Below are 27,083 nucleotides of genomic sequence, written 5' to 3' on the forward strand. Positions count from 1 at the left end.
ATCCCTGCGGGATAGAATAGTCGAGACCTAAAAAAGTGATATCTCTCTCTTTATATATTTTATATAGAGACTCGCTCTCTAGCTATTTATATAATACATATATATATATATATATATATATTATTTTTTTCACCATATAAACGATGGGGGGACATGAACTCACTTCTGTGTCTGGCCCCGCCCGCCTCTCATCCATCTGCGACATCAGCCCTTCCCTGTCACATGCACTTGGCCCACCCACACAAGTGAGGTAGCATTTTTTATTGGGAGACCTGGGAGAAGCTTGGTGGGAGGAAATTTATGCTGGCCAGGTGATCCCACAACTTTCCCACACATAAATGTGAGGAAAATGTGACTACTAAGATAACCTTAAGGATTCTGGGTAAGAAAACGTTGGGGGATCCACACAAGCCACACCTCCCTGGACTCTCCAGATGTCTAGTTTCAGAAATTTCTGGGTTCAGTAGGTTTCCCTAGATGGCTGCCAAGCCCTGGACTAAAAACACAGTTGCTCCCATTGCTAAACAAGGTTGTTTAGTGATAGATAATTTTGATGCCTCCACAAAACGTTTTGGGCCCTTCCTTGTCGCAGGCACTTGGTTTACCCACACACGTGAGGTTGCATGTTTATTGGGAAACCTGGGGGAACGCTGGGTCATAGGAAATTTGTGCCGGCCCAGTGATCCCATAAGGTTTCCACCTTAGAAATGAGGACATTTTTACTTTTGAGCTACATTTAAGGGTTTGCAGGGGATTCTGGGTAAGAAAAAGTTGGGGAATCTATGCAAGCCACACCACCCTGGACTACCCCGGGTGTCTAGTTTTCAAAATGTGGTAGGTTTCCCCATGTGTCAGCAGAGCTGGGGCTATAAAATCCACAGGTACTCACATTGCTAAAAACACAATTTTTAAGGGTAAAATGTGACGTGTCTACGTTGTGTTTGGTACCCTTTCGCATTGCGGGCACCTGGCCTACCCACAAAAGTGAGGCGCCGTTTTCCTCAAGAGACTTGGGGGAACGATGGGTGGTAGGAAATTTGTGGCTGCCTGCAGATTCTAGGACTTTTCCTCACAGGAATGCAGGGGAAATGTGTTTTTTAAGCAAAGTTTGAGCTTTGCACGGGATTCTGTGTAAAGAAAAACCTGGTCGGTGTCACCTCATGCTGGATTCCCCTGGTTGTCTATTTTTTAAAGATGCACTGGTTTGGTAGGTTTCCCTAGGTGCCGGCTGAGCTGGGGCCCAAAATCCACAGCTAGCCACCTTGCAAAAAACATGTATTCCGCTGGGTGAAATATGTCTCCTAGGTCACGTTTTGGGGAGTATTGTGTTGCAAGCACAAGGGGTGTACTATTTTAAATCGGGAGACATATGGGAATACATAATAGTAGAACACTTGTTATAACCAATTGAATATCTCGAAGTTTGTGCCTTTCAAATGTAAGGAAGTGTGTAACACTGAAGACACTTTACAAAAATGCCTTCTGAAACACATGCTGGTATGGGTACCCATAAATTCAAAGATGCACAAACAATAACTGCTCCTAAACTCAGTATGTGGTGTACATTTAAGAAATACAGAGTTTTGCTTCATACCCTTTTTCCTTTCCTAACATTTTATCATATGAATTGCTGTATAGTTGGTACACAATGGAAAACCATTCTAAGGTGCAGCTCGGTTGTTGGCTCTGTGTACCTTGGATTCTTGGAGAACCTAGAAGCCCTATATATCCACGCAGCCAGAAGGGTCTAGAGGACATAACAGTATATTGCTTTAAAACTTTTGCCATAGTAAGAAGTTACAGATGAAAAAAACTGCTATTTAAGTTTACGTTTTCATCTCCATTTCAATATTTTCTTATTTCAACTCCTTGCTGAACTCAGAAATGTGTCTGGTTTTCAGAAATGTATAACTTTCCAGGGTCCACTATAGGTTTCATACCAGAATCTATCACAAACTGGAAGGAAGTTGAAAGCACAAATAATAGGGAAGTTGGGAAGTTGGTGATTTTAGCACCACAAACCGTGCGTTGATTCCAATTGCAGTGAAAAGAAAACTGGTGCTTTCTTCTGCAGCACTCCCCTCCCCGCCCCAAGAAAAATAAAGCCATATTGTGACTAATTCTGCAGTTGCCTCTGGGTGAATCCACAAACCCTAGGTACCTTTTATAATCCCAAGGATGTTTGACAAAAAAGGACGCAAACAAACATCATCATTTGCAAAGAAATTGTTCAAAATGTCAGTAATGCAAGGCATTTTGCATTGCAAATGCCTGTTTACTGTCACCACCTGGAGCAAGTAACGCCGGGAACATGGAAAATTAGGGGGAAACCTTTCACACTGGTTCGTAGTAAGTTTCACAGTTTGTTCAGACTTGCCTAGCACTTGATTACTACCTGCGGCATAATGGAAATCTAGAATAACAATCAGATTTTTAAGAAGCCACTGCACATGTGCTCAGGACAGACATTGCTGTACATATTGCATTCTGTCCAGGTCAATGACACAGTTTTAAATTCGATTCAGCTCGCCTGGGATAAATTTCAGTTTTTTTCCCAGAGTACTAAAACTACAATGTAATCTTTTCTGTTTGACATTACCCCCATGAACACTCTAACTGTATGTTGTGCACAGAGAGAGACAGACACTCATACAAGTCCCTGCAGGGTAGCAGATTTCACAATGCCCGGCAAGGAACGAACAATTCACATAGCCCCACAAAACTTAACCATTCACACGCGACGTCACAAAAGCTCCAAAATTCAAAAACACTTTCAATTGTTTCACACTTGATAAAAGGGTTTCTAAATACTACGTCGCAAATGTTCCCTCATCTTGCTGACCGTATTTTTTCGCAAAGTGGCACACGTTCCCTTCTCGACACTAGTGGCTCTAGCATCGCAAATATTAAGATGCTGAGTTTTATGCATGTATAACTTGTTACATCACACAATTATTTGGAAGCACTGACTGACTGTTTCTCTGCCAGTTACTAGCTTAGTCACTAAACCGCAAGGATCTGCAAAGCAGTAGGCTGAAAAGTTAAAATAAATGACAACTTCACAAAATAAACGCAGTCGGTCTGCAGGTGATTCCCATCAGGACTCCTGTGGTAGAGAGGTACGCGAGACATCAGTGGGCCTGCACACACAGCCGGATCCCTCAAGACATGAATCACCCAAATCCAAAGAGCTTAGATTGCAAAAGCATGAAACAAGCCCCAAGAAAAAGGAGAAGCACCCAGTCTCTTCCCACTGTGAGAGGCTCGGTGGACAGGCTGAACCACGAGCAGGCAATATTGTATCGACCTGGCTTAAGAGGTAGAGAGGTGCACACAGTCTCAATACCAGGTGGGGATGGACAAGTCTTGCCACGACTAGTCGAGCACCAATTAGCGGGAACAGTGCTCATGCTACAAACATGCCACACTGAGTCACCATCTTTATTATGAAACAATTACTTAGGTCCATTCAAAAGAATGGAAACTGCTTTAAAGTGTCACTGCGGCCTAGATGACAGGATTAAATAAAAAACAATTAAAAGCCTTTTTATCCTAGCTTTGCGGTCCAGAGAAAGGAACACTGATAAAAATGGATGGGTCCAGCAACTAGCCCTGACGGGGAAACTCTACCTGTTTTGCATGCCTTCATGCTTCCTGTTGGGAGAGCCGACATATCGATATTTAATCTGCACTCCCTTTAGTCTTGGAGTACCGTCACCAAAGATTTAGGATTGCCCATCTACATTTCCTCACCCTATAGCGCCCATATGATCATGTCCGAGACTCCCGCGAAAATCCAGGCTACTGTGTCAAACAAGTGAAAGCCCAGGGGAGGGAGGGGCACTGGGGTGGCACCGACATGGTAGATGGGGGCAAAGTGAGTAGGGTAAACCTCCCGTGATAGAAAAGTCAGAGCAGCAGCAGAAACTGCTGCAACTTCAAAGTATTTTTTTTAAGTATAAAAGTGGGCGCCGTGCACATAAAAAGAGTTAGGTGCATGGCGCCCAAGAATTGACTTGTATGTTTTACAATAGGCTCTCATAAACAAAGGCACGCGGCCACCATTCTCAACAAGCATTAGTAAGGTAGCTCATTCGATTAAGCAGATGCTGTAAATACGTGGGTGCAATGCCAATGATTGTACTTCATTTGCACAATAAGCACCATCCCGGGATTTTTACTGGGGAGGTTAATAAAACTAAAAGGCCAGAACTTTTAAAGCAGTTAAAGAGAGCAAGAGCCACAGAAAATAAATGTTGTTTTAAGATTAAGACAAATAAGAGCTCCAGCACCTATTTGTATACAAAAAAAAGCAGTAAGAAGGCGGCTGAAGGCAAATTTGTTAACATTTTTAAATTTACCCATAAACATTGAAAATTGCAATACGGTTTGCACTCTGTTACCAAAAACCGTAGTTTTAACGCTGGCTCATGTAGCTGAATTAATACATCCTACATTACTGACATTGGTTTTCTAGAAAGTAACGGAGCCTAAAAGTCTGCCATAGTGTTAAAAATCACAGAAACCAAGGACTCAAGGAAACCAAGAAGAGTTGTCTGGGAATAAGCCTCCTAGTTGTAATGATCAAAATCTTTCAGTCAGCCGCATGTGTGAAATGCAAATCGGACTTGAGAGACGTCTTTTATCAGGAAAACTGCAACTTATTTGTGGGTGAAGGGGACACTGGGAGCAGTGGGCGGTCATCCTGGGAGCACTGCCAGGAAATGCCCAGCTGTCAAACTGTATATCCCACTTATTGTAAAATCCAGTTGTTAAGTTCCACTCAAAAACTCGGCACACATTTCACCCAGTGTTGACCCAGGCCGTGATAGCTGAAGTGTGGAAAAAAACACCGCAGGTTAGTTCTGCATTTTGATATTCCAGCTTTCAAATGCCTGGGAACTTTGGTAACATCTGCATCGCCCCAAAATGCAATGTATATTGTTGGGCAGGACAGGGGCCTAACCGGACCGTCGCCAAGTACCAGCTGTGGCAGAGGAAATTCACACGGGTGAACAAGGGGTATCGGTAGGGGCTAGTTGGGGGCAGAGTAAAGGGCTGACGTCAGAGGGCAGGTCTGTGGCCAGAGAGTCGGCAAGAGAGAGTGATGGCGTAAAGGCAGGAGCGTGTACGGGGCAGCGTGAAGGGCTGACGGCACACTGAAGCAGAAGCACACAGGCATACAGCCATGTGTAGACAGAGCAATCAAATGCGCTCATAAGGTTCCCGTACTTGCAGTCCACGCATACACTCTGCATAGAGTTTGAAAGCACAAATAAAAGTAAATGAGATGTAATACTAGAACGGGGAAAGAAAGGGAGTGATGGGGAGCGAAGGAGAGAACAGGGAAAAGAAAAAGAAGGGAGAGCTCATGAGTGGACAACAGAAGAGGCACGATGTAAGCAGGAACAGAGAAGGGGTAGAGAAAAGGAGATGAGAGAAAGGGAGAACGAAGACATGGAGTGAAAAGGGTGAAGGCAAGAGAAGTTGAGAGGAAGAAAAGGGGTGCGAGAAAAGATGGCAAGAAAGAAAGAGAATTGGAAACGCGAGACACGGCCTGGCGGCCGTGAAAGTGAAAGTACGGCCGGCCGTGGGCAGTGAATAATTAGGGGAGGAGAAATACCTGAGGCAGAGCCACGCTGAGGGAAGCTTCAGATGCCTGTGGGAGGGAGGCTGGTGGCTTTGAAGTGCACAGCTTTTTAAACACAAATCTTAAAATTAGTATATCCTTTGTGTGCACAAGTCAGTCATTAATCCCAGCTGACAAGCTGAGGAGATGTGGCGTAAGGGTTACAGTGAAATGTACTGTCTTTGGCAGAGCGCTCATTTATAGAGTTATAGTGACGCCGCTGTGATTTGCATAACTATTTTCTAGACTCGAGTGTTATCCCAGTGTCTCAGTAATTAATGGAAATGTTAAGGGGGTGCGTGATCCCCCCACTTGGGAGCTTTCAGTCTCCCTGTTGTGCAAATCGAAAGCAAATCCCCACGACGTCACCGGTTGGTAATGTAAGGACCAGGTCAGGCTGCCATCCTGGGGTGGGTGAGGGGGGGAGGGGCCTGGACTGGAGCCGACGTCTGTGAAGCTGGGGAACCGGGTTCAAGTCTCAAAATACACAGCTGCCAGTGAATGAACAAGGGTGGCACCACAATACCGTAGCACAGCAGAGCATGCTGGAGGAGCGCGCACCGAGTGCTGGCAATACAAGTGATGGTGCTGGTACATTTCAGAAAAGCAGTGAGGCCTTCGCAATGGAGTGCGATGGGTGGAAGCAAGGGATCATGGAATGAAAGAAGGGAACTGGAGAGGTGAGGAAGGAAGGAAGACAGGAGATGCCCTTTCATGGACCTGATGGTGGCTGAGGTGTGGGTGCCAGCTTGAGAGGTAGAGATTTCACATGGCACTGCTGTCTGTGTGTCAAGCCTGATTATGTTTGCCTTGTGTGGGTACAAGGCAAAGATGGAAGGATAGAAGCGCGGATGGGAGTAAGTGAAGAAGAAAAAGAGTTGGCAAAGCAGGAAGTGGGATAAACGTGCTGGGAGGAGAGATGGGGGGGGTCTGGAGGCTTCTGAACACGAGTGTGCGGGCTGGGGGAGGGGGAGCACAGGGAGAGGGGAGAAAGCCTTTGATACAGCAGGGGGCGGAGCGGATACCTTTAAAGAGCTACTGGCGGCACGTGAAGTGGGAAGCAGTGGGCGGGGAAGCTCTCGGAGGCAGAAGCAAATGGTAAGGGGAGGAGAAATGCTCCTGGAAGGCTCGGGCAAGCTCGTGCACGAGGACGTGCACTTCTGGAAATCCGCTGGTTAGGTTTTAGCTTTCTGGTTTCACCGCAATAGGTCTCTCTGCGAGACCTAAAAAGAAAACTCTGCACCGTGTGGTGGGCACTTCGTGGTGCCTGCCACACTGTGCATAATCGGAAAGATAGGTCCCTTGGGTGTCCCCATAGGCCCCCACCAGAAGCCTACAGGTGAACCCTAGTCTGTTTCCTACAGCCGTTTCGTGTCGGGCAGACCGATTCGGAACGGCTGTCTGAATCGGCCATCGTAATCACTCGTTCGGAAACTGTGTCCATAGAGCGGTACGATTCGGGTCCGAACGACTCTGGCTATCCGAATGCTGATCGGAACCCGAATCAGACAGCCCGAACGGTGTCCTTGCATTGGAATCGGTCGGTCGGAAATGTATCCGATTCGGTCAAAAACATAGGTTTCGAATTGGATTCGTTCTGAGCCATTCCGGCCGACATCACGATCAGCCCCTTAGTCTGAAGTTTTCCAAAACTTGTAAAATGCAAAGACCAGTCAAGGAAGATTATGACATTCTGTAATACATTGGAGATTTAACTGATTAAATATTTGTTGACCATAATGCTCAATATATTTATTATGATGAAACTTAACTACTTTGTGTGGGGGTGTATAGAATGCAGATAAAGAGCTGCCACAGCAAATATCAAGGCAACACAATGACACTCCGTTCTTATATCTTTCTCTGCCCTGCGCCATTTACTCTGTATGATTTTATGTCTGTCAGTAGAAACATAAAGCTAAGGGAGGGCGGTTAAAGGATTAGGGGTGGGGTCGAGGCAATGTTATTTCTGCGAAAATTCTCAGGCATCATTGGATAGAATAGTGAAAATTTGTTACATTTGTTTTCCAGTTTATCAATTGGTCGTATAACCACTGTATAGAGTTAAGAATGATTTTAGAACTTTACAGTTCTTTTTCTTGTTCATTTGGGCACTGGGCAAATTTGTTGTCCTATTTTGGAATATATAGCGTATGTTTTTACTGTATTTTTTTAAAATGTATTGGTGAGTGTTTGGTAGCGTGGCATATTGCCTTTTGGTAACCTCAGACCCATGATAGATTTTTTTCAGGGAGGTGGAGGTTGGAGTGTGGATGGAAAGATCGCAAAGTAAGGAATGCGTTTACTATGTTTTTTTCTCTTTTCACAGCTCGCGTTGGGAAGACGTCACTGATAATGTCCTTGGTCAGTGAAGAGTTTCCGGATGAGGTATGGAATTCTTGTGAGCCATTTGTCGGAGTTGCCTATACGCATTGCATAGTATATCTGGTCCTCATTCTTAAAATGAACCTTTTGAATTGCGCTATAGCTAAGTTACTAACTGTATGTGTTCATTTTTGTTCGTTATTTGAAAAAAATATGTTGACTCCTTTAGAAGAGAATGATAGAAATGAAGTACCTGTTTGCAAAGAACTAGTAAAGAGTCTCTGGCACATCAGGGTTAGGTCCCTGATTAATCAAAACTATAAATTCAGCCGGACTATCAAGCTAGAAACGGATACCTTTCCTCCTTCATGGTCCAATTCAAAAGGAAATGTATGGCTGTGTATTTTACCATCATACTGTGTACTAAAATTGCCATCTGCACACTCCAGCTCCTGTCTTCTTATTCCATGAGCCATTCAATACACCTCCTTCCATAAAGCAATCCTTCTGATACCAAAACAAGGATACATTTACTTAAGAAAAGTCCCAGTCTCTCACTGCTCTCAGAAACCCAGTTTCGCTTTTCTAGGGCACACAAGCAGAGTCTCTCAGTGCCACGCCTGTGTGTAGAGAGCCTCACCCAGCTGCACAAACCTAATGTGAGACTGATTTCGCCTCTGCCCTCCTTGCTTTCCTTAGGAAGTACATGGCTGTTTAAACATCAGCATTTTTCATGCTGGTAATTGAAGGGGTTCTTAACTCATAAACATGGTCCTGTATGTCCGAGCATGCACTATATTTCTGGTTAAGACGCAGTTACTCAAATGTGATGCTCTTGATGACACACCTGTCCAGAGAAGCCGACTGGCTCTGCCATGAAATCTGAATTTCTCTATGGGATGATCTTCCTTTCATTTTAAAGTACTGCAGGTACTGAATTGATGATCGGCCTCTGTACACGCCTACTTGCCAACATTGATGAAACACCCCATTAGAATGTGTTCTTTGCTTTAGGCAGGAATAATGTGACAAAGTACAGAGACATTTGATTCAGAGTCTGTGGGTGAGCAAGAAATTCTTTGTTGCGACAGATGAATGTAGAATTGGAAGATGGACAAAGCTCTGGTCCTGTTCTTTCATTTCAACACATTCATTCTTAACGTTGTAACATTCCTTCACATCATTTAAACCAATTGCAATAAATGATCAAGAGTTAAAAACAAAACAAATCTGTATCACAAGTGTAGGAGGTTGTGCTCCTGGTGACATGGTCTGTTCCAATGGCCCAATAAGTGTGCTTCCTGTGATCAGAATTTTAAAGACGCTGCAAAACATATAACAAAACAACATATATTCCCCTTTCACCTCCCCTGTCGCTACCGTCAGAACTTAGCTTACTGGTAGTGGGGGGCCTTTACTTTGGCGCTCCCCTCTCATTTATATAATATGTGTACCTAGGAGATGGTCACCCGTCTCCCAACCTCCTCCTGTATGAAACCTGTAGACTGAACTAAACTTAGCTGAAACATGGAGCTTGAACACTTCCGAAATGAAGAAATGAAATGAAAGCAATCTTATATTGCGGAACTAAGTCCAATGGGCATCAAGGCGTCTAGCAAAGAAAATCAAAGGGTCCGGGAACTAGATTACGGGTATGCCTTGGCAAAGAGCCATGTCTTTAATGCCTTCCTAAACGTCAGGACGGAGTGTTGAGTTTTGATTTCAGGTGGAAGGGTGTTCCACAGTTTAGGGGCCAGAGACGAAAAAGCTATTCCTCCCTATTTAGCTCTTCGAAAACGGGGAACTGGCAGCAAGTTCTTACTAGATGAGCGGAGGTTTCTGCAAGGAGCGTAAGGAACCAGCAGAGCCTTCACCCCCCCTGCACAGTCGCCGGACAAGGCCCCATAAGTCAGGCAAAGGGTCTTAAAGGAGATCCTGGCCTGAATCGGGAGCCAGTGCAGGCTCTTCCTAGCAGTGTGAATTCTGTCTCCCGCTCTCACTCACACTTGCCCAATGAACTCCGTCACCGACAGAGGAGGTAAACACTCTCTCAAATACAGTGTGTAGACCATATATCACTCAGCCGCACTCACAACCCTACATGCAAGAGGAATATAGTTTCCATATTGGCAGTGGCATAGTGAACCCATGTGCGTATATCCAGGCGCAGTGGTACTTTCATGCTCTGCTGAGAGCACTTTAACTCCGTTTGCACACGGATCGATCGTGAAAGTCCAGCTGGGCAGCTGTGTGCCCAGTACCCTATTAGGAATCTGTTTTTGGTAATGGGCTGCATTGTCATATTGTCCCACAGGGAGAATGTTCTCCCACACATGGGAGGGATGCTCTACCCTACCTGGTCCTCCCGCATGGATCTGTGTCATTCCTCCTCAGACCGGACTGCATACTGGCCAGCACTGTGCCGCCCTGGCCAGTGTTTGGCCCCAACGGGGATCACTACTTGATATGGTGTATTAATATATATTTAAAACCAATTGTCAAAAAACGATGTAAGTTGGGTTTTATTTTAGTCAGTTATGACATCAGACTGTAGTTGTATATGTCTTAGACCCGGATTACTAGGTGTAGGCATTCAGTGTGCCCAGAAATAATGTTTCCGACTGGTACCTTAACACGTAAATCAAGCTAGTACATGTATTTTCCTGTGAGATGGGGAATACCAATGCTTGCCTTGAATTACTGGGTCCACATCTGAATTTGGTGTCCTAAGTCAGGGGACAAGTTTATGTCAATTTACCCGCTGTTCTGACCTGAGCGGGTGGTCATTGGGACCTATGGACGTGCGGGAGTGGGAACAGAATGCTCTTGGTGAAGAGGGCTCCAGGGGACAGCAGAGGCAGTGAGCTGACAGGAGTGGTTGCATTCCATTCCCCCATGACTTGGGCGGGACGGGATATTCATGCAGTAAGTGCCTCATGTGATTTAAAATGAATGTGTCCAGTAAAATAGTCTGGTGTTTCCACACCTGTGAAATCAGGTTGTGGGAACAGTGGCCCTTTTATAATTGGGCAGATCAGTATCCCACCCCGAGAATACCGCTCTACTCCTCTCATAATTGGGCTCTTAATGAGAATCCTCGTTGTATGTGTTTTCATAACTTGTATCCTTAGCCCATCTTTTCTGTTTTGCCTTTTTTCTTTCTCTTTGTAGGAATGTGGATTATTATGTGGTGTAGTTGTGAGACCTTGCCATGGAATAAAATTACAATCTCCATTAGGTCCAGATAGGGTCTTTAATAAAACCTTTAGCCCATTCCTGGTAGCTGTGGCACAGAGCACTCACACGTAATCAAAGGATAAAGGATAAAGCATTAATGTGTAGTAAAACAAACAGTAACTATAAAACAGGACACAATAAAAATCCAATACCAATTTATAAAAATAGAGTATATTTTCACATTTGTATAGACACCAAAAGAACAAAAATGTACGTCGGGAAACTAGAGCTACGATTTTTCAAAGTTAAAATAATTCACTGTATTTCACTTTTCAGAATGCAATAAAGCATAGTGGTTTCAGTCAACCTGCTAGAAAGACTAATAAAACACTCTTGGGTGGGCCACTACTGATTGGGAGCTAGTCACAGGGACCATTGAAGCCCACTTCAGAGTGGAAAACCAGCAGCATCTGACTCTGGTAATCAAAATATGATGCTTTTTTGTTACACAATTCTCATAATGTATAGTTGAGAACATGTAAGAAGACTGACGTTGGCAGGTGTATCATGAACCCCCATTGACCTGTAACTGAGCAAGGGAGGAAATCTCCTGGTTTTAGGTAGACTCTTGAGAGGTCGTTTATAGTTGTAGAGTTAGTATAGAATAGTTAATATGGCCGCATTTGATTTTGGGGGAGACTTCCTGAGGATTCTGGTTAGCAAGGGCATATATTTTTAAAGTGGACATAACATCATGTGAAGCATAGTTGGTGATTTTATCAGACAGAGCTATTTAATATGTATGGTGCAACCTGTATTTACATGCTATTTGTTAATAAAATAGGGCCAATCAATGCTTGCGTCATTTTCTTGCCACTGACAATTGCTTGCAGCAATTAACTGCAACCCAGAAAGCCAGAGTATTGCGAAGGCTAACCCCAAACTTCATTGCTCCTATCCATGTCATGTGATGTCCTTCGCTGGTGATGTAGTAACCTGCTCGTTATTGGCAGTCACTGCTGCTTAAAATGGACCAACATCACAGGGCCACTGTCACAAGAAAACTTGCCCTAGACTTTACTACTTCGACAGAGGTTAGGTCACCTGTTGCTGTATTCCTTCTTCAACCCAATACTAGTTTGCCTCTTTTAACGGGCACTCATAGGAACATGCTGGTTCCCGATTGTCTTCACATTACGTATTGCCCGAATGTCTTCTTATAAAGGCGGAGGCAACCATCGCTAAGGGGTCATGGGCAAAATTCCTGTTTTTTGAAGGGGTCCGAATCATCGCCCAGTGACGGATTGAAAAATCCCCACTCTTGCGTTCTCATATAAAAGTATCAGTCACCTCAGACACACGAGTCATTACAACCTGCCCATCCTCACCTGTGTCCAAATCAGCATCACACAGAAAATACCAACAGCTACAATACAACAATTTATGCGAATAAGTGCTTACTCATATGTCCACTATGTGCTCAACGTGGCTGGTCCCATGATCGTGCATAGACTTCAGACACAGAATCACACCTACATTGGCCACCTCCATTGCCCCTCAGTTTATGATCATTGTCCTTCGTGCAGGACACTACTTAGAGCACATTGGCCACATGCACAAGACTGGTCTAGGCCTCCCTGGAATCTGCACATCTTTATGGAATTAATTGCTGCAAGGTCCCTCCCATCTACGGTCAATGGAGTTGCTCGGTTTTCTGTTCTCCATCATTACAACACAAGCTATCAATTTCAATCAAATGTAAACCTCCTGGAAATAGCAACAACCTTTATAAAATAATTGAATGAACTTGTTACTAACCTTTCGATTAATCGCACCAAACACCCCTAACTCTCAGGATTTTAACCATCTGGGCAACTCCATTGTCAAAAGAAATAGATTTGACATCTTTGTCTCCAAGACACCGTCTGGGTTGCCTACACACACAAACCTACACTCTTCCTTCACAACACCTTCTCATTACCTCCATGCCCACCACGGGCTTCCATTCCCAAACCGACTGGACAAATAACTGCTCTATACTTTTCATTTCCAACCACCAACAATGGGCAAGTTAAATCTGTCTAGTAGTAGTACTGCTCTTTAAAGATTTCCACAGACCTCGTTGATAGTCTCACACGATTTTCTCAAACTTCTCTACATTACCACCACCACCTAAACAGGTGTCCAGGTAATCACTCTCTTGACCACCTTCCACAGCATCTCAACAACCAATCTCAGTGTCCCATTGGCAATGTGCTTCATGAAGTAACATTCTCCACAACCTTTCTCTCATCTTTTCAAACTTGGACAGAGGAACAATCTAACATTCTTATTTCAACACCTAGAGAGCACATCTCAAAAGTCAGAACCAATTACTATAGAGTCGCCATCAGAGAGGTTTCTAAAAATAGCAAGAGCTTCAAAAACCAAAATGATGGACGGAATTTTTGAATTGATCTCCGCCATTGGTAATCGCTTGGGCCACATCCCAATCCATCATTTTACGCTCACCATTCTACCTCCGATTGAACTCAGCCATGTGGAAATCAGCCTTCACTCTGGTCTGGTGGTAACAGTGCTGTCGAGCTGCCAGGCCGGTCCTCCTTGAACTGTAAATACATGCAACCCAGGACTGGGTTCGCCCTTATCAGTGCACATCAGCCAGATATAACTTGGTTTCAGTGACACAGCGAGCACTGGACTCACGTCTCGGCATACCAGCCACACTTAAGCCATCAAAAACAAGTGCTGGATGGAATGCTTGCATTAACCTGATCACTGGTAACCACTCTGGCACATCCCAATCTATCGTTTTTCTCCCACCATGCCACCTCAGTTAGGACCCAACCTTATGCAAATTAGTCTTGACCCTGTTCTAATGGGAACAGTCCAGCTTAAACTGCCAGCCAGGTATAACCATAATGAGCCCTAAGAAAGGCGAAACCGGTCTTGGGTGATTTCATTCTGGTTCAGAGAGGCCTTGGCCTGGCAGTTCAGGCTGGACTGCCCCCCCAGCAGAATCAAGACTGATTTGCATATGGCTGCGTCCAAACTGGTATGGCATGGTGTGCAAATTAATGATGGACTCTGATGCAGTCCTGAGTGGCTGAGATTAATTTAAGTATTCCTTTCATCACTTTTTCTATATACTTCAATGTAACATCCTAAGTGGGACAGGTATGCCCAGACTTTTTTGTGTACTTCAATCTAAATATAGCAAAGCACGGATCAGATCTGTGAAACACTGCTTAAATATCTTGCCAGACTTGTCTGTGCATCATTCAACAGGTGACTGCAACACCATTGCGTTGTTTGTAGAAATGATGAATTCGATCATATGACAAATGGACAACATGAAACAAACACTATCGCTGAAATCCCCCTTCAACTCTCCCACCTTAAATAACTTAAAACTCTTGTTTTTGGTGACCTCACAGCCATCCTGTCCAGCTTCAAATGAACTGATCACAGACCCCACACACAGAGCAGAACACACACTAGACAGCCGAGTCAAATACAGCCATACCACGGAACTCACCTGGACCGATCTCTCCATCATCGACTTCACCATCGCAGCACCTCCACGCACCACCACATACCCTCCCAGCGCCTCCATGCACCACCCCATACCCTCCCAGCACATCCTTCAGCAGCTGGAGCAAAGTGACCCAGAACCAGTGGACGTATGTCATCAACATCACCTAGCCCATCGCTGCCACCAACTTGTAACATGCAGTAAAAAACTGGATCACCAATGCTGCCGACAGAATCTTACCCATCAAACCAGCCAGAACTTGCAGATTCATCAAACAAGCCAGCTGTTATTCTCTGGAACTCAGTAAACTGTAACGGAGCTGCAAACAACTTGATAGAAGATGACGCACCAATAAAGATGACACTGACCAAGCCACTTCAGGTCAACACTCAGCAACTACTACCATCAACCCAAGGCCGTGAAAAAGGAGAACCTAGTAAACCTCCTCAAGGAACTCTTCAACACCGTCAAAGTTTGCCTGCTCAACAGCCACAGAAATCCCGATCCCTCCCGCATAGGAAATCTGTTACGCTCTAGAAAATCATTTCCACAACAAGATTTCCACCATCCACAGAAACTCCGAACTCCCCCCCCCCCCCCCTGCCACCCCCACCCAACCCACTGACCTCCTCAGTGTCCTCACCACTACGGAAACTAGTCCCGACTACCACTTCACCGCGTGGAAGCAGCCCAACACATCAGGCACTACAGCCATAGTGAACTCCATCAGCTCAGGAGCACACACCAACCTTTGCCCCCACCCCTCCTCTTCAACCTTGAAAGCGACGAGATCAGCCACCAACTCACCACCATCCTCACCGCATCCATCGCCACAGCCACCTTTGCCGATGCTTGGAAACACACCGAGGTTAGACCACTCTTTAAGAAGCACCTTCAGAACTACCAACCCACCTCCCCGCTTCCGTTTCCCCCCAAAGTCCAAGAGAAGGCCATGAACCTTCAGGTCACGAACACCTGAAGAAACACAACCTGCTAGACCCCTCCCAATCGGATCTCAGAGCCAACCACAGCACAGACTGCCCTGATTGCCGCCACAGACGACATCTGCATCCTACTTGACAGAGTAGATTCAACCACCCTGATTGTTCTCGACCTCTCTGCAGCATTCAACATAGTCTCCCACCACACACTCATTAAGAGACTGAACCAGATTGGAATCCAAGAAGAAGCACTCAGTTAGATGGCATCATTCCTCGCAGGGCGCACACAGAAAATCCTTTTCCCCCACCCCTTCACATCACAGCCCATGAGCACCAACTGCGGTGTCCCTGAAGGTTCATCCCTCAGCCTCACTTTTTTTTTTTTTTGAAAACCTTTATTTTGCACTTTCAAAGAACAAATACGGGCCTACAACCATCCGGCCGGCCTCGACACTTCTTAAGCTTAGTAGCAAAATGTACGTCAACTCGATAGCACGTCAGTACACAAAAGCATACAACAAGTTTCACACTGAATTCCACGTGCACCGAGTGTCAGGAGAAGTTAAGGTTAATTTTCAAATGATTTTTTATATAAGGAGATACAGAAGCAGGAAGGATCAGTGCGCAAAACATCCATCTAAGTAAGAAGCGGGCAACGTCTTTCAATGAAATCCAGCGAGCAGTAAACATAGCCAAAATGGCGGCACAGAGATAGCACAACAGGATGACGACACACAAAGAGTGGCGCTCGCCAGCCGCTACCCACCTAACTCCAAACCACCCCACTGACCCAGGAAGAAGCAAAAAAGGAAAAGAAGAAACAAAAAGAAGAAAATAAGGCCCATAGAAAACAAAAGCGAACCAACAAAGACCCCCCACCCAACACGCATGCAGAGGCTATGGCCTACCCCCCCCCCTAGCAGTGTGTCTGTCGCCCCAAAAAGAGAACCCGAAATGTAGAAGCAAGTAAAGAGAGAAAGGAGAAAAAGTTCCATAAGGAAAAGAAAGAAAAGGAGTATAAATCACATAAGACCGGGGGAGGGCCATAAGAACATGTCCAAAACCACCAAAGTACGTTATTCCGGCCACCCTTACCCCAACCCCACTACCAATACAGTACCAACGTGTGAAATCCCCGGCAGTCCATCAGTATCCCAGCAGTACAAGGAAGACAGTTCCGAAGTGAGAGGGGACACCCTCAACCTTGCCCCTTACGGTAAGATGCAACGACGCAGTCCAACTGGATAGAAAACAACTCGGATGAAGTAAGTGGATGAGGGGACCTCGTCAGGGTGGGAGAATAGTCGCAAAAGTTCATCCAGCTCGCAGCCGAGAAAACGTCGATGATGCAAGAAGAGGCATCGCAGGGCAATGGTCCACCAAGAGCAGCCAGTCCAAACAATCGCAACCGCTCCAAGAGAAGGGAATGCATTCCGCTAGCAGACATTGAAGGATCCTCAAAAAATGGCGCCCGATGCCGTCTCCCCGGCCATAAAACAGTCCCAAACACTCCGGATCTCCCCAAGGGTGCTCCCGCCGGTTCGCTTACAGGATTGGAGTCTCGCGTCGCCACCACTTCAATGGCGACCGGGGCGGAAGAGCCACAAGGATATAACACAGGGTGTGGCGTAGTGGCCAGCTCCCGCGGGCTCTCGCGGACAGGTAGGGGGGTCGCGGACAGAATCGCGTCCATCCGATCCCCCAATTCCCCAGCAGCAGTACGCAGGTCAGCCCTCAAGGTGTGCAGGGCGGTCAGGATGTCGCAAAGCCGTAATGGCTCCGTGGGGAGAGAGGGCGCAGCATTGTCCTGCAATTGGGGCAGATGTATACGGAGCCGCCCTGTTAGTCGGTCGCCTGCATTTTCAGCATTCCCTAAATCATCCTGCCGTTGCATAGTATGACGAGCCCGGGCGGGGGGCGCAAGGGCAGTAGTCTCCATCACCCGCGTTGTGACACTATCGTGGGCTCAGTCCTGGATATTCACCATCAGAGGGTGAAGGCAGGCAAGAAGATGGCGCCCATCCCGGCACTCAGGGAAACAAAGTAGCGGCGGAGCTGGCCCGGGCCCGGAGAGATGCAACAATGTGGCTCCTGCAGCTACGGCGTTCAGGTAAGAGGAAGCGGCAGGCAAGACGCCTAGATCTAAGTGTAGCTGCGGCGGCACGTCGGCCAGCCCCGTCAAGCACTCACTGGCAGTCGTCGTTCAACACGGGGCCGGGCTCACACCAAGGACAAAGACCCGGAGCCAGCCTCGCAGCGTCTGGAGAAGGCGAGGGCGTCGCGGCGCTTCCACTGCCGGGAGCGGGCAACAAAACACAGCGGTAGGATCAGGCTCTCCTCCCGGTTCCGCCAACGCCATGCAGTCCGAGGATTATGAACAGGATATCGCGGAAATCGGGAAACTGGCGAGAAGGTGAGCGGAGCCGAGGAGTCAGGCGGCCATCATGGTTGCGAGCCAGGCTCCTCCCCAGCCTCACCTTTTTTAACATCTTCGGATCCGATGACCTCAACATCATATTGTATGCCGACGACTAGCAGCTCGTCCTCCTGCTCTCAGCAGACCCCACCACAATGAAGACCATCTTCCACACCTGCATGAGCAAAATCGCAGCCTGGTTAAAGGACAACTGCTTGAAGCTCAAGTAAGCCTAGAGTGGATATTTGATGGGGCGGTAACACCCAAGAGATAGTAGGATAAGACTAGCTCTGCGAGGCATCTCTTGCACATCCAGGTATTAATCCGATAATACATTCGAAGGGCTATGGGAGCAGAGTACTGAGTTCCTATATGGCGCCAGGATATAATTCAAGTATATGCAATGGTAAAATGTAATGTACCAATTGCATTATAGAAATACTGTATATGTATGATTACGTAACAGAAACGGCAATAACAAACTTTTGAAAAAAAAGAAAACCGCCTGTAACTCAACACGGACTGAAGTGCTGATCTTTGGCAACCATACCTCCCTCTGGAACGACGCCTGGTGTCCTGCAGAACTTGGACTCACCTCCACACCTAAAGACCACCTCCTCAACTTCTGCATCATCTTGGACAGCAAACTCACCATGAAGTGATAGGTTAACATGGTCTATTCTACCTGTTTCCACATGCTCCGAAGAATCTTCAAATGGCTCCCCACTATCACCAAGAAAAGTCATGCAAGCCCTAATCCACAGCCGTGTGGACTACAGAAATGCACTGTAGCAGGTACCACCAGCGAACTCATGAGAAGGCTCTGGACGATACAGAACTCAGCTGCTAGACTGATCCTTAACTTGCCCAAAAGGACCCATATCACCCAGCACTTGACTGGCTCACCATCCAGAAAAGATGGCAATTCAAACTACTGACTCACGTCTACAAAGCTCTCCAGGACCAAGGAGCAACATACATGAACCACTGCATGAACTTCCACCAACCACCCAGAAAGCTGCGCTCCGCCTCCCTCGCCCTGGTACAGACGCTACGCATCTGCCGTAGCCACAACAGAGGACACTCCTTCTCCCACCTCGCCAGTAAGTCATGGACTATCCTCCACTTCCAAACATTTCCCTCCTAGACGGACTTCATGAACAATCTCAAGTCCTGGCTCTACAACTAACCCAGCAGGTGATAAGCCTCACTTTACAAGTACCGATTGATTGATTGAACCATTTATGAAGATGACATCTTTCCATCAACTATCCTGACATCTGGAGAATCTCTTGCTCTCTTATTCACACAGTTATGTTGATTTGTATAGCGCACTAATTGCCCCAGAGGGTATCCAGGCGCTCAGGCAGTTGTGTAGGTGTGTGATCCCAAGGTGCTTGAAGTAAGGAGGAGGATCTGATGTGTTGAGGGAGGCTGTTCTATGCATTTGGGTTGATGTAGGAGAATGAGCGTTCTCCAGTATTAGGGGTGTCTTTCATAGATTCACATGCCTGAATCATTCCCCGTCGTCGGAGTGGGAGTCCCACGGTATATAAAAAAGCAATAATATGCCTGTAATAACCAAAAAACCTTGGTAATAACTAACCAGGAAGTAAAGTAGACTTAGCTTACAGGAGCAAAAGCTCCCACACTCATGACTATCCTAGTCATTATGTTAGACCAAACTGCAGCCAATCAGGCGACACCACCCACCAGAATGTTCTCCCCAGAGGCTCAGGCTCTCAGATTTTCTACCGCACGTCGTGTGAAGGGAGTCTCCCTGAGCTCTGCTCAGTTTCTTCTAACTTTGGTTGGTTTGTTAACCTTCAAAGAATGTCTACTTCTAAATCCCTTTTTAGGGCTTGTGATTCCTGTGGAAAGCTGAGGCTGTTCAAGGAGGATCCTCACAAAAATTGCATCTACTGTCTGTATCCTGATCATGAGGCGAAGGAATGTAAAATCTGTAGAACCTTCCCTCAAAAGACCCTCGGGGACAGAGAGGGTCGTCTGCTCCTGTGGCTTCAGAGGATTAAGGACAAGGATAACCCTGTTTCAGAGGTAGGGAGCATTGCCTCAGGGTCTTCTGTCTCCTCTAAGAAGAGAAAATCTGAGGTTGAATTGGCTTTTCCTAGAGCTAAAACTGTGAAAAAGGCCCAATCCTCTCAGGATTCTGGGTTGCCTTCTACATCCAAGAAGGTGTCTCCACCTGTGGTATCTGCGCCCTCAGGAAAATCTGGAAAGTCTGCAATTTCCAAAGCACCTGCCCATAAGGTTTCACCTCAGGCCTTGGCAGACTCAGGAGCATGCTCATCGTCGCCATCTCGTCATGTGGTCACTTCTTCCACTTCAACAGTGACTTTTTCTTCACCAAAACCATCTATGGTGATGTCTTCCACCTCCTCACCGTCGACGATGGTGTACTTCCAGGTGAGACCCATCCCGTCGACGAAAATTGTCCCGTCGATCGTCGACGGGAATCCTGAAGGTACTGTCGACGACCTCTTCGAAGACTCGGGCGTCGACGGCTCTCTTACCGTCGACGAAGAAGGCCTTTCCGTCGACGACATCCCCGTCGACGAAGCTACTGTCGACGTAGTCATCGTCAACGAAGTTACCGTCGACGACGCCTTCGACGACGAAATTACCGTCTTCGACGAAGTTACCGTCGACGAAGAAGACTGATATGTCAACGACCTCGTCGACTAAGAGATTGGAATCGTCGACGACCTCCTCGTCGACGAAGAAAATTAACTTGTCAACGACCTTGTCGAGGAAACTGGCAATACCGTCGACGTCGACACCGTCGACAAAGAGAAAAACATCATCGTCGACGAGTTCATCGACGCCGCCGCTACCGTCGACGGGCGCGCCGTCGACGACGGATCTGAAGGAAAAAGGCTTGTCATCAACTTCAGTGGCTCCATCTACACCCCCACTATCGACCTGTACAGCAATGCAGGTGTGGTCGGCAGGAGCATCCACAATACCGTTGCCATCACCAGCTACCACTGCTTCACTCCTACAGAAGCGTGGGTCATCCTCCACAGCTTTGTCTCCTTTACAGCTGCCAGATCAGTTGTTGGACTCTGAAGAGGAAGAATCCTACGAGGATGAGACATTTCGGGCGGCCAGGAGCCCTTCGGACTTGCTTATAAAAGTTGAAGATCTGGATCAAGAGGAGGAAAAAATTTCCCAGGAACACTCCCATCGAGAGACTGGGTCTACACCTGGCATGCAAATGCCTGTGGATTTGTTCCAAAATCTCCAGTACATGTTAAGCGATTGTTATCGCAGGTTTCCACCTTCAGAATCGGGCGATTCTCATGTATCTACTCCGAGGCCAAGAGCATCTACTACAACTTTAGGGCATCAAGAATCAGTTTCTTTAGGGGCAGCGGAAGATGCACGCTCTGCACCACCCTCTTCTCCAATACAATCCCATCAGGCAGAGGGTGAAAATTCGTCTGAGAACGAATGAGAGGACGGCGAATTAGACGACAAGTCGGTATCATCGGAGTGGAACGACTATCAGGCACAAACTCCTTCTCCAGCAGCCCAGCCTGCTGCGGAATCTCCTCCGGTAGACATTGCCAGCTTCCATAAGATTATGGATAGAGCCACAAAGAGATTCCTCATATCCATGGAGGCTAAACAGGAGGATTGCTTCCTTTATGATTTTAAGGACTTGCCACAAAAACAATCTTGGTCTATTCCAATAATTGATTTTATATGGAAAGAAGGTTGAAAGATCATGAAGACGCCAAATTCTCTACCCGCAGTGCTACCTAGGGTAGATAAAAAATATAGAGCACCCAGTTCATCACCGGCATGCCTGGTGGGTCAGGCTAAGATGGAGTCCGTAGTCATCCAGGCAGCACAAAGAAGAGCCAAGAATCCGTCTACACAAATCACTACTCCTCCTGTTAAAGACGGTAGACGTCTTGACTCAATAGGGAAGAAGGTGTCTACTATTGCGGCAACCACAGTCCGAGCTGCAAATTCACTGGCAATACTTGGTAGGTATGATAGGCAAATGTGGTCCGACATCTCACCCTATATCGACAAGCTTGCAGAACCGGATCGAACTGAAGCAAAAAAGATCCTGCTAGAGGGAGAGAGCGTCTCCTCTGAGATAATTGATGCTGCAGTGGACGTGGTAGCAACAGGTTTTAGGCAGCTAGCAGGAGCAGCTGTACTCCGAAGGCAAGGCTGGTTAAAGGCTACGTCATTTCGTTTAGAAGTCCAGACAAAGATCGTGGATATGGCCTATGATGGAGAGTTCCTCTTTGGCCAACATGTGGACGAGGCATTACAATCAATAAAGAAAGACACAGAGACGGCACGGTCGCTGGGCTCTCTCGAGTTTCGAAAGTCTTCCTTTCGTGGCGCAAGAGGAAGAGGCAACTACTCGAACAGAGGAGGTTATAATCAGCAACGCTCCTACAGTAACAACCAAGGGAATCAGAGGTACCAGCCATACCGTCAGCAAACATATGGCCAAAGGAGAAATAATTACTCTCAACCAAGAGGAAAGACCTCTTATCGAGGGAGAGACAACAAGAGTAAGTGAGAAACACATCCTGCCACCACTTTGTCCCAGCCTGAAACAAATTGGAGGAAGAATATCCCGATATTACTCAAATTGGTCCAAAATTACAACAGACAGATGGGTTCTGGACGTAGTTTCCAGAGGTCACATTCTCGAATTCGTCAAAGCCCCTCCAAATTCTCCCCCAAAAGGTCCACCTCCAGCTCATCTCAAGGAGCTGTTGTCCCAAATACACTCAATGATTCGGAAAGGAGCAATAGAAAGGGTACCTCAACATCAAAGGGGAACAGGATTTTATTCAAGATTCTTACTGATCCGCAAGAAGTCGGGGGAATGGCGCCCCATCCTCGACCTGCGTGCCCTCAACAAGTACCTCAAGAAATTATCTTTCCGAATGTTAACACTTCAAGAAATCCTCCAGTTTCTCTCAGTAGGGGATCACATGGCAACACTCGACCTTCAGGACGCACACTTCCATGTGCCCATTTTTCCAAGACACCGGAAGTTCTTGCGGTTCAGAGTGGCTGGCAGAGACTTCCAGTTCAAAGTGCTTCCCTTTGGACTACGTTCGGCCCCCAGAGTGTTCACAAAGATGTTAGCCCCGGTGGCCGCACACCTAAGACTAGAGGGAGTTCAAATTTATCCATATTTGGACGACTGCCTTATCAAGGCCAGTTCCATCGGCTTGGCAAGGACGCACATTCAAAGATGTCTATCACTATTCCAGAGCCTGGGTTTTTCAATAAATTTAAAAAAATCTCACCTAACTCCATCACAGAGGAAGTCGTTCTTGGGAGCCACACTGGACACAAGACTCGCCCAAGTGTTCATATCAAAAGAAAGACAAGTGAAGATTAGCAAGATGTCCACATCACTGCTAGAAAGAAAGTGCGTTTCTGTTCGCAAGTTCAAGTCTGTCCTCGGGATGATCTCATCCTGTATTCCGCTCACCCCCCAACTGTCGCCTGCGAATGAGACCTTTACAAGAGGAACTCAGTTGTCAGTGGGTGCAAGTAACAGGCTCGTTCGAGGACGTCATCAACATAACTCCTCGTATGAAAAACTCCATCCAGTGGTGGGGGCAAGATGTGAACCTGCAGGAGGGATACGCTTTCCTGTCAGAAGGACCAAGATTCATCGTGACCACGGATGCTTCTCTGGAGGGCTGGGGCGCCCATCTCCAAGGGATGACATTCAGTGGCAAATGGGACATTCACCAGAAGAAATGGCACATAAACCTGCTGGAACTAAGAGCCATTTTTCTAGCCATGAAATCCTTTCAGGCGACCTTGGAGGGCTCTACAGTGTTGATACAAACGGACAACACTACCAGCATGCATTACCTGAACAAGCAGGGAGGCACAAGATCGGCCCGGTTGTCCCGTCAGGCGCAGGAGATCTGGAATTGGGCCCTGAATCACAACATCAATCTGTCGGCGGTCCATGTCCCCGGGATTGCCAATGTCCTAGCGGATTCACTCAGCAGGACCGCAGGAAGCAATCACGAATGGGAACTGCATCAGCCATCCCTGGATCAGATATTCCGAGAGTGGGGTCATCCCGACCTGGATTTGTTTGCGACAGCCCTGAACCGGAAATGCCAACGCTTTGCAAGCTGGGTTCCCCACAAGGACTCGTGCGGAGATGCCCTTTCGATGAATTGGTATCGAATATTTGCTTACGCTTTTCCGCCAATTCCGCTAATTCCCAAGATCATCAGGAAGATGAGGAGTCAACCATGTCGTCTAATCCTGATTGCTCCAAGGTGGCCCCGACAATATTGGTTCACCGAGCTTCTCCTCCTCTCGGAGTGCGAACCAATACAACTGCCTCGAATACCGAATCTGCTCACAGTTCAGCAGGGCAGGGTGTACCATCCGGACCCATATTCGCTGAAATTGTCAGCTTGGCTCCTCAGCACAATGAGTTCGCCCACTTAGACATTCCTCGCGATTGTCAGGAGGTATTGGCTAACGCCAGAGCACCGTCAACCATCAAGACTTATAAACTCAAGTGGAAATGTTTCTGTGCCTGGTGCCAGACTGTCGATCTGCACCCCTTTCATGCTACACCAGAGCAATTATTACCCTTCTTCCTACATCTGGCTAGATCGGGTTTGGCGCATTCTACCCTGAAAGTATTTCTGGCAGCCATTTCCCGATTCCGTCAGGACGGATCGAACTCTTTGTATTCATCAAGAATAATCCAGCAATTTTTCAAGGGTTTGTTTCGCAGGTTTCCTCCAATCCGTCGGCCACCTCCTGTTTGGAATTTGAATGTAGTGCTCTCCCAACTCATGCGTCACCCCTTAGAGCCGATACATAAGGTTGACCTTAAGTTTATCACTTGGAAGGTCTCCGTGTTATTGGCTTTAACATCTGCCAGGAGGGTCAGTGACATTCAGGCTTTCACATCTAAATCGCCTTTTTTGCAATTTACGTCTGATTCGGTGGTACTCCGTACCAATCCAAGGTACATGCCTAAAGTCCCATCAGACTTTCATTTAAATGAGCCGGTAGTCCTCAAGACATTTTTTCCAAATCCACAAACACCGGCTGAGCGAGCATTGCACTCTTTGGACATTAAGAGGTGCCTAAAATGTTATCTATCAAAGACATCAACTTTACGCAAGACAGATCAGTTGTTTGTGGCCTATGGCAGACTGCGCCAGGGCTGTGGAGTGTCCAAACAGACTATTGCTAGATGGGTCTCGTCAACAATTGGACTCTGTCATCAACAAGCAGGAAGACCTTTACAGGCCTTACCAAGAGCGCATTCCACAAGGGCAGTTTCCTCTTCCACTGCTCTGTTCGCTGGTGTGCCTCTTCAACAAATCTGCAGAGCTGCAACGTGGTCCAGCAGGCACACTTTTACGAGGCACTACTGTCTGGACTCAGCGAGTGATGCAGATGCTTTGGTGGGAAGAGCAGTTCTTCGCAATCTTTTCCAATAAGGTGAGCCTCTGTTCTCCCGCCTCCTCAATGCTCTTTTCTAGACGCTTTTCCATGTCTTTGCATTTTATCATTGCATGTATACTGTGATACTGTTAGCGTCTAGGAGCATTGGTTCATGTGTACTGCTATCTATTCTGATTCAGGCATGTGAATCTATGAAAGACACCCCTAATACTGGAGAAGAACAATAGTTACTTACCTGTAATCTGTGGTTCTCCAGTATTGGTGTCTTTCATAGATTCACATGCAACCCGCCCACCTTCCCCTCAGAGGCTCCCTCAGGCAATTGTGTTGGCTTCACTCCTGTGCGAGAAAATCTGAGAGCCTGAGCCTCTGGGGAGAACATTCTGGTGGGTGCTGTCGCCTGATTGGCTGCAGTTTGGTCTAACATAATGACTAGGATAGTCATGAGTGTGGGAGCTTTTGCTCCTGTAAGCTAAGTCTACTTTACTTCCCGGTTGGTTATTACCAAGGTTTTTTGGTTATTACAGGCATATTATTGCTTTTTTATAAACCGTGGGACTCCCACTCCGACGACGGGGAATGATTCAGGCATGTGAATCTATGAAAGACACCAATACTGGAGAACCACAGATTACAGGTAAGTAACTATTGTTCATCTCCAGTTTATCTTTTCTGAATGTGGGGAGTGTTTGCAAGTAAGAGTGAGGCGGACCGTATGTGTCTGGGTTGATGAAAGCATATGCGGCTGTTCAGGTGTTCTGGTCCTGTGTTGTGTAGGACTTTGTATGTGTGCGTGAGTTGTTTGAATTGGATCCGCTTGTGAATGGGGAGCCAGTGTAGCTTCCTGAGGTGGGAAGCGATGTGGGAGGTAGAGTATGAGTCTTGCAACGGAGTTCTGGCTGGTCTGTAGTCTGTGTAGGAGCGGTTTGGAGATTCCATCCTAGAGAGTGTTGCCGTAGTCCAGCCTGCTGGTGATGGATGCTTGTGTGAAGGTCCTTCTGGTGTTTTGAAGCAACCATTTGAAGATCTTTTACAGCATGCAAAGTATGTGGAAGCAGGCGGATGCACACTGTATTGACTTTAGTCATCCATCACACCTCGCACAACATTTTTTGCCGATGTACCAGTTAAATAGAAAAGTTCGGTTGTCAAACCGGTCTGGAAGAAATTTTCATCCCATTTGTTCCTTCTGGTAGGTGGCTTTCAAGGTTCAGGAGAATACAGAAGTGGCCAAATTAAAAATATTTGTTAAAGAATTTCCACTGAAATATGCTCGGAAGCCAGCAGTTCTACTTCCAAGCACATCTAGGTGCCGTTTCTTCTCTTCTGGTGATGGTGGATCAGATCCTAATAGCGAGTGACCGTGTCCTGCTATTCCATGATCTTTCAGTCACATGTGAAAAGGTTGACATTTTGGGTTGTTGACTTCAGAAAATAATGGTTGAGTCTGTGCTATTATTATTTTTCTTATCTGAGAGAACTGAGGCTTTGCCCTCCTACCATGGCTGAAGTCTAAATGTAATGGGGTAGAAAATGAAGTGCAGTAATATCTAATTTTTTTATTGTACAAATATAGCCACTGGTTCCCTTCAT

At 46.6% G+C, this 27,083-nt stretch overlaps 1 protein-coding gene across 3 annotated transcripts in view; it reads left to right on the forward strand.

Annotated features, from left to right (window-relative positions):
• Positions 1-27,083, forward strand: part of RHOT1 (ras homolog family member T1) — a 671,689-nt gene that overhangs the window by 26,040 nt on the left and 618,566 nt on the right. For all 3 annotated transcript variants that reach the window (XM_086930896.1, XM_086930894.1, XM_086930895.1), the window contains exon 2: positions 7,959-8,017. In XM_086930896.1, coding sequence (XP_086787022.1) covers positions 7,959-8,017 — 59 coding nt within the window. The remainder of the gene's footprint in view (positions 1-7,958; positions 8,018-27,083) is intronic.

This window comes from Lissotriton vulgaris, chromosome 7, assembly GCF_964263255.1.
Source record: "Lissotriton vulgaris chromosome 7, aLisVul1.2, whole genome shotgun sequence".
Lineage (NCBI taxonomy): Eukaryota > Metazoa > Chordata > Amphibia > Caudata > Salamandridae > Lissotriton > Lissotriton vulgaris.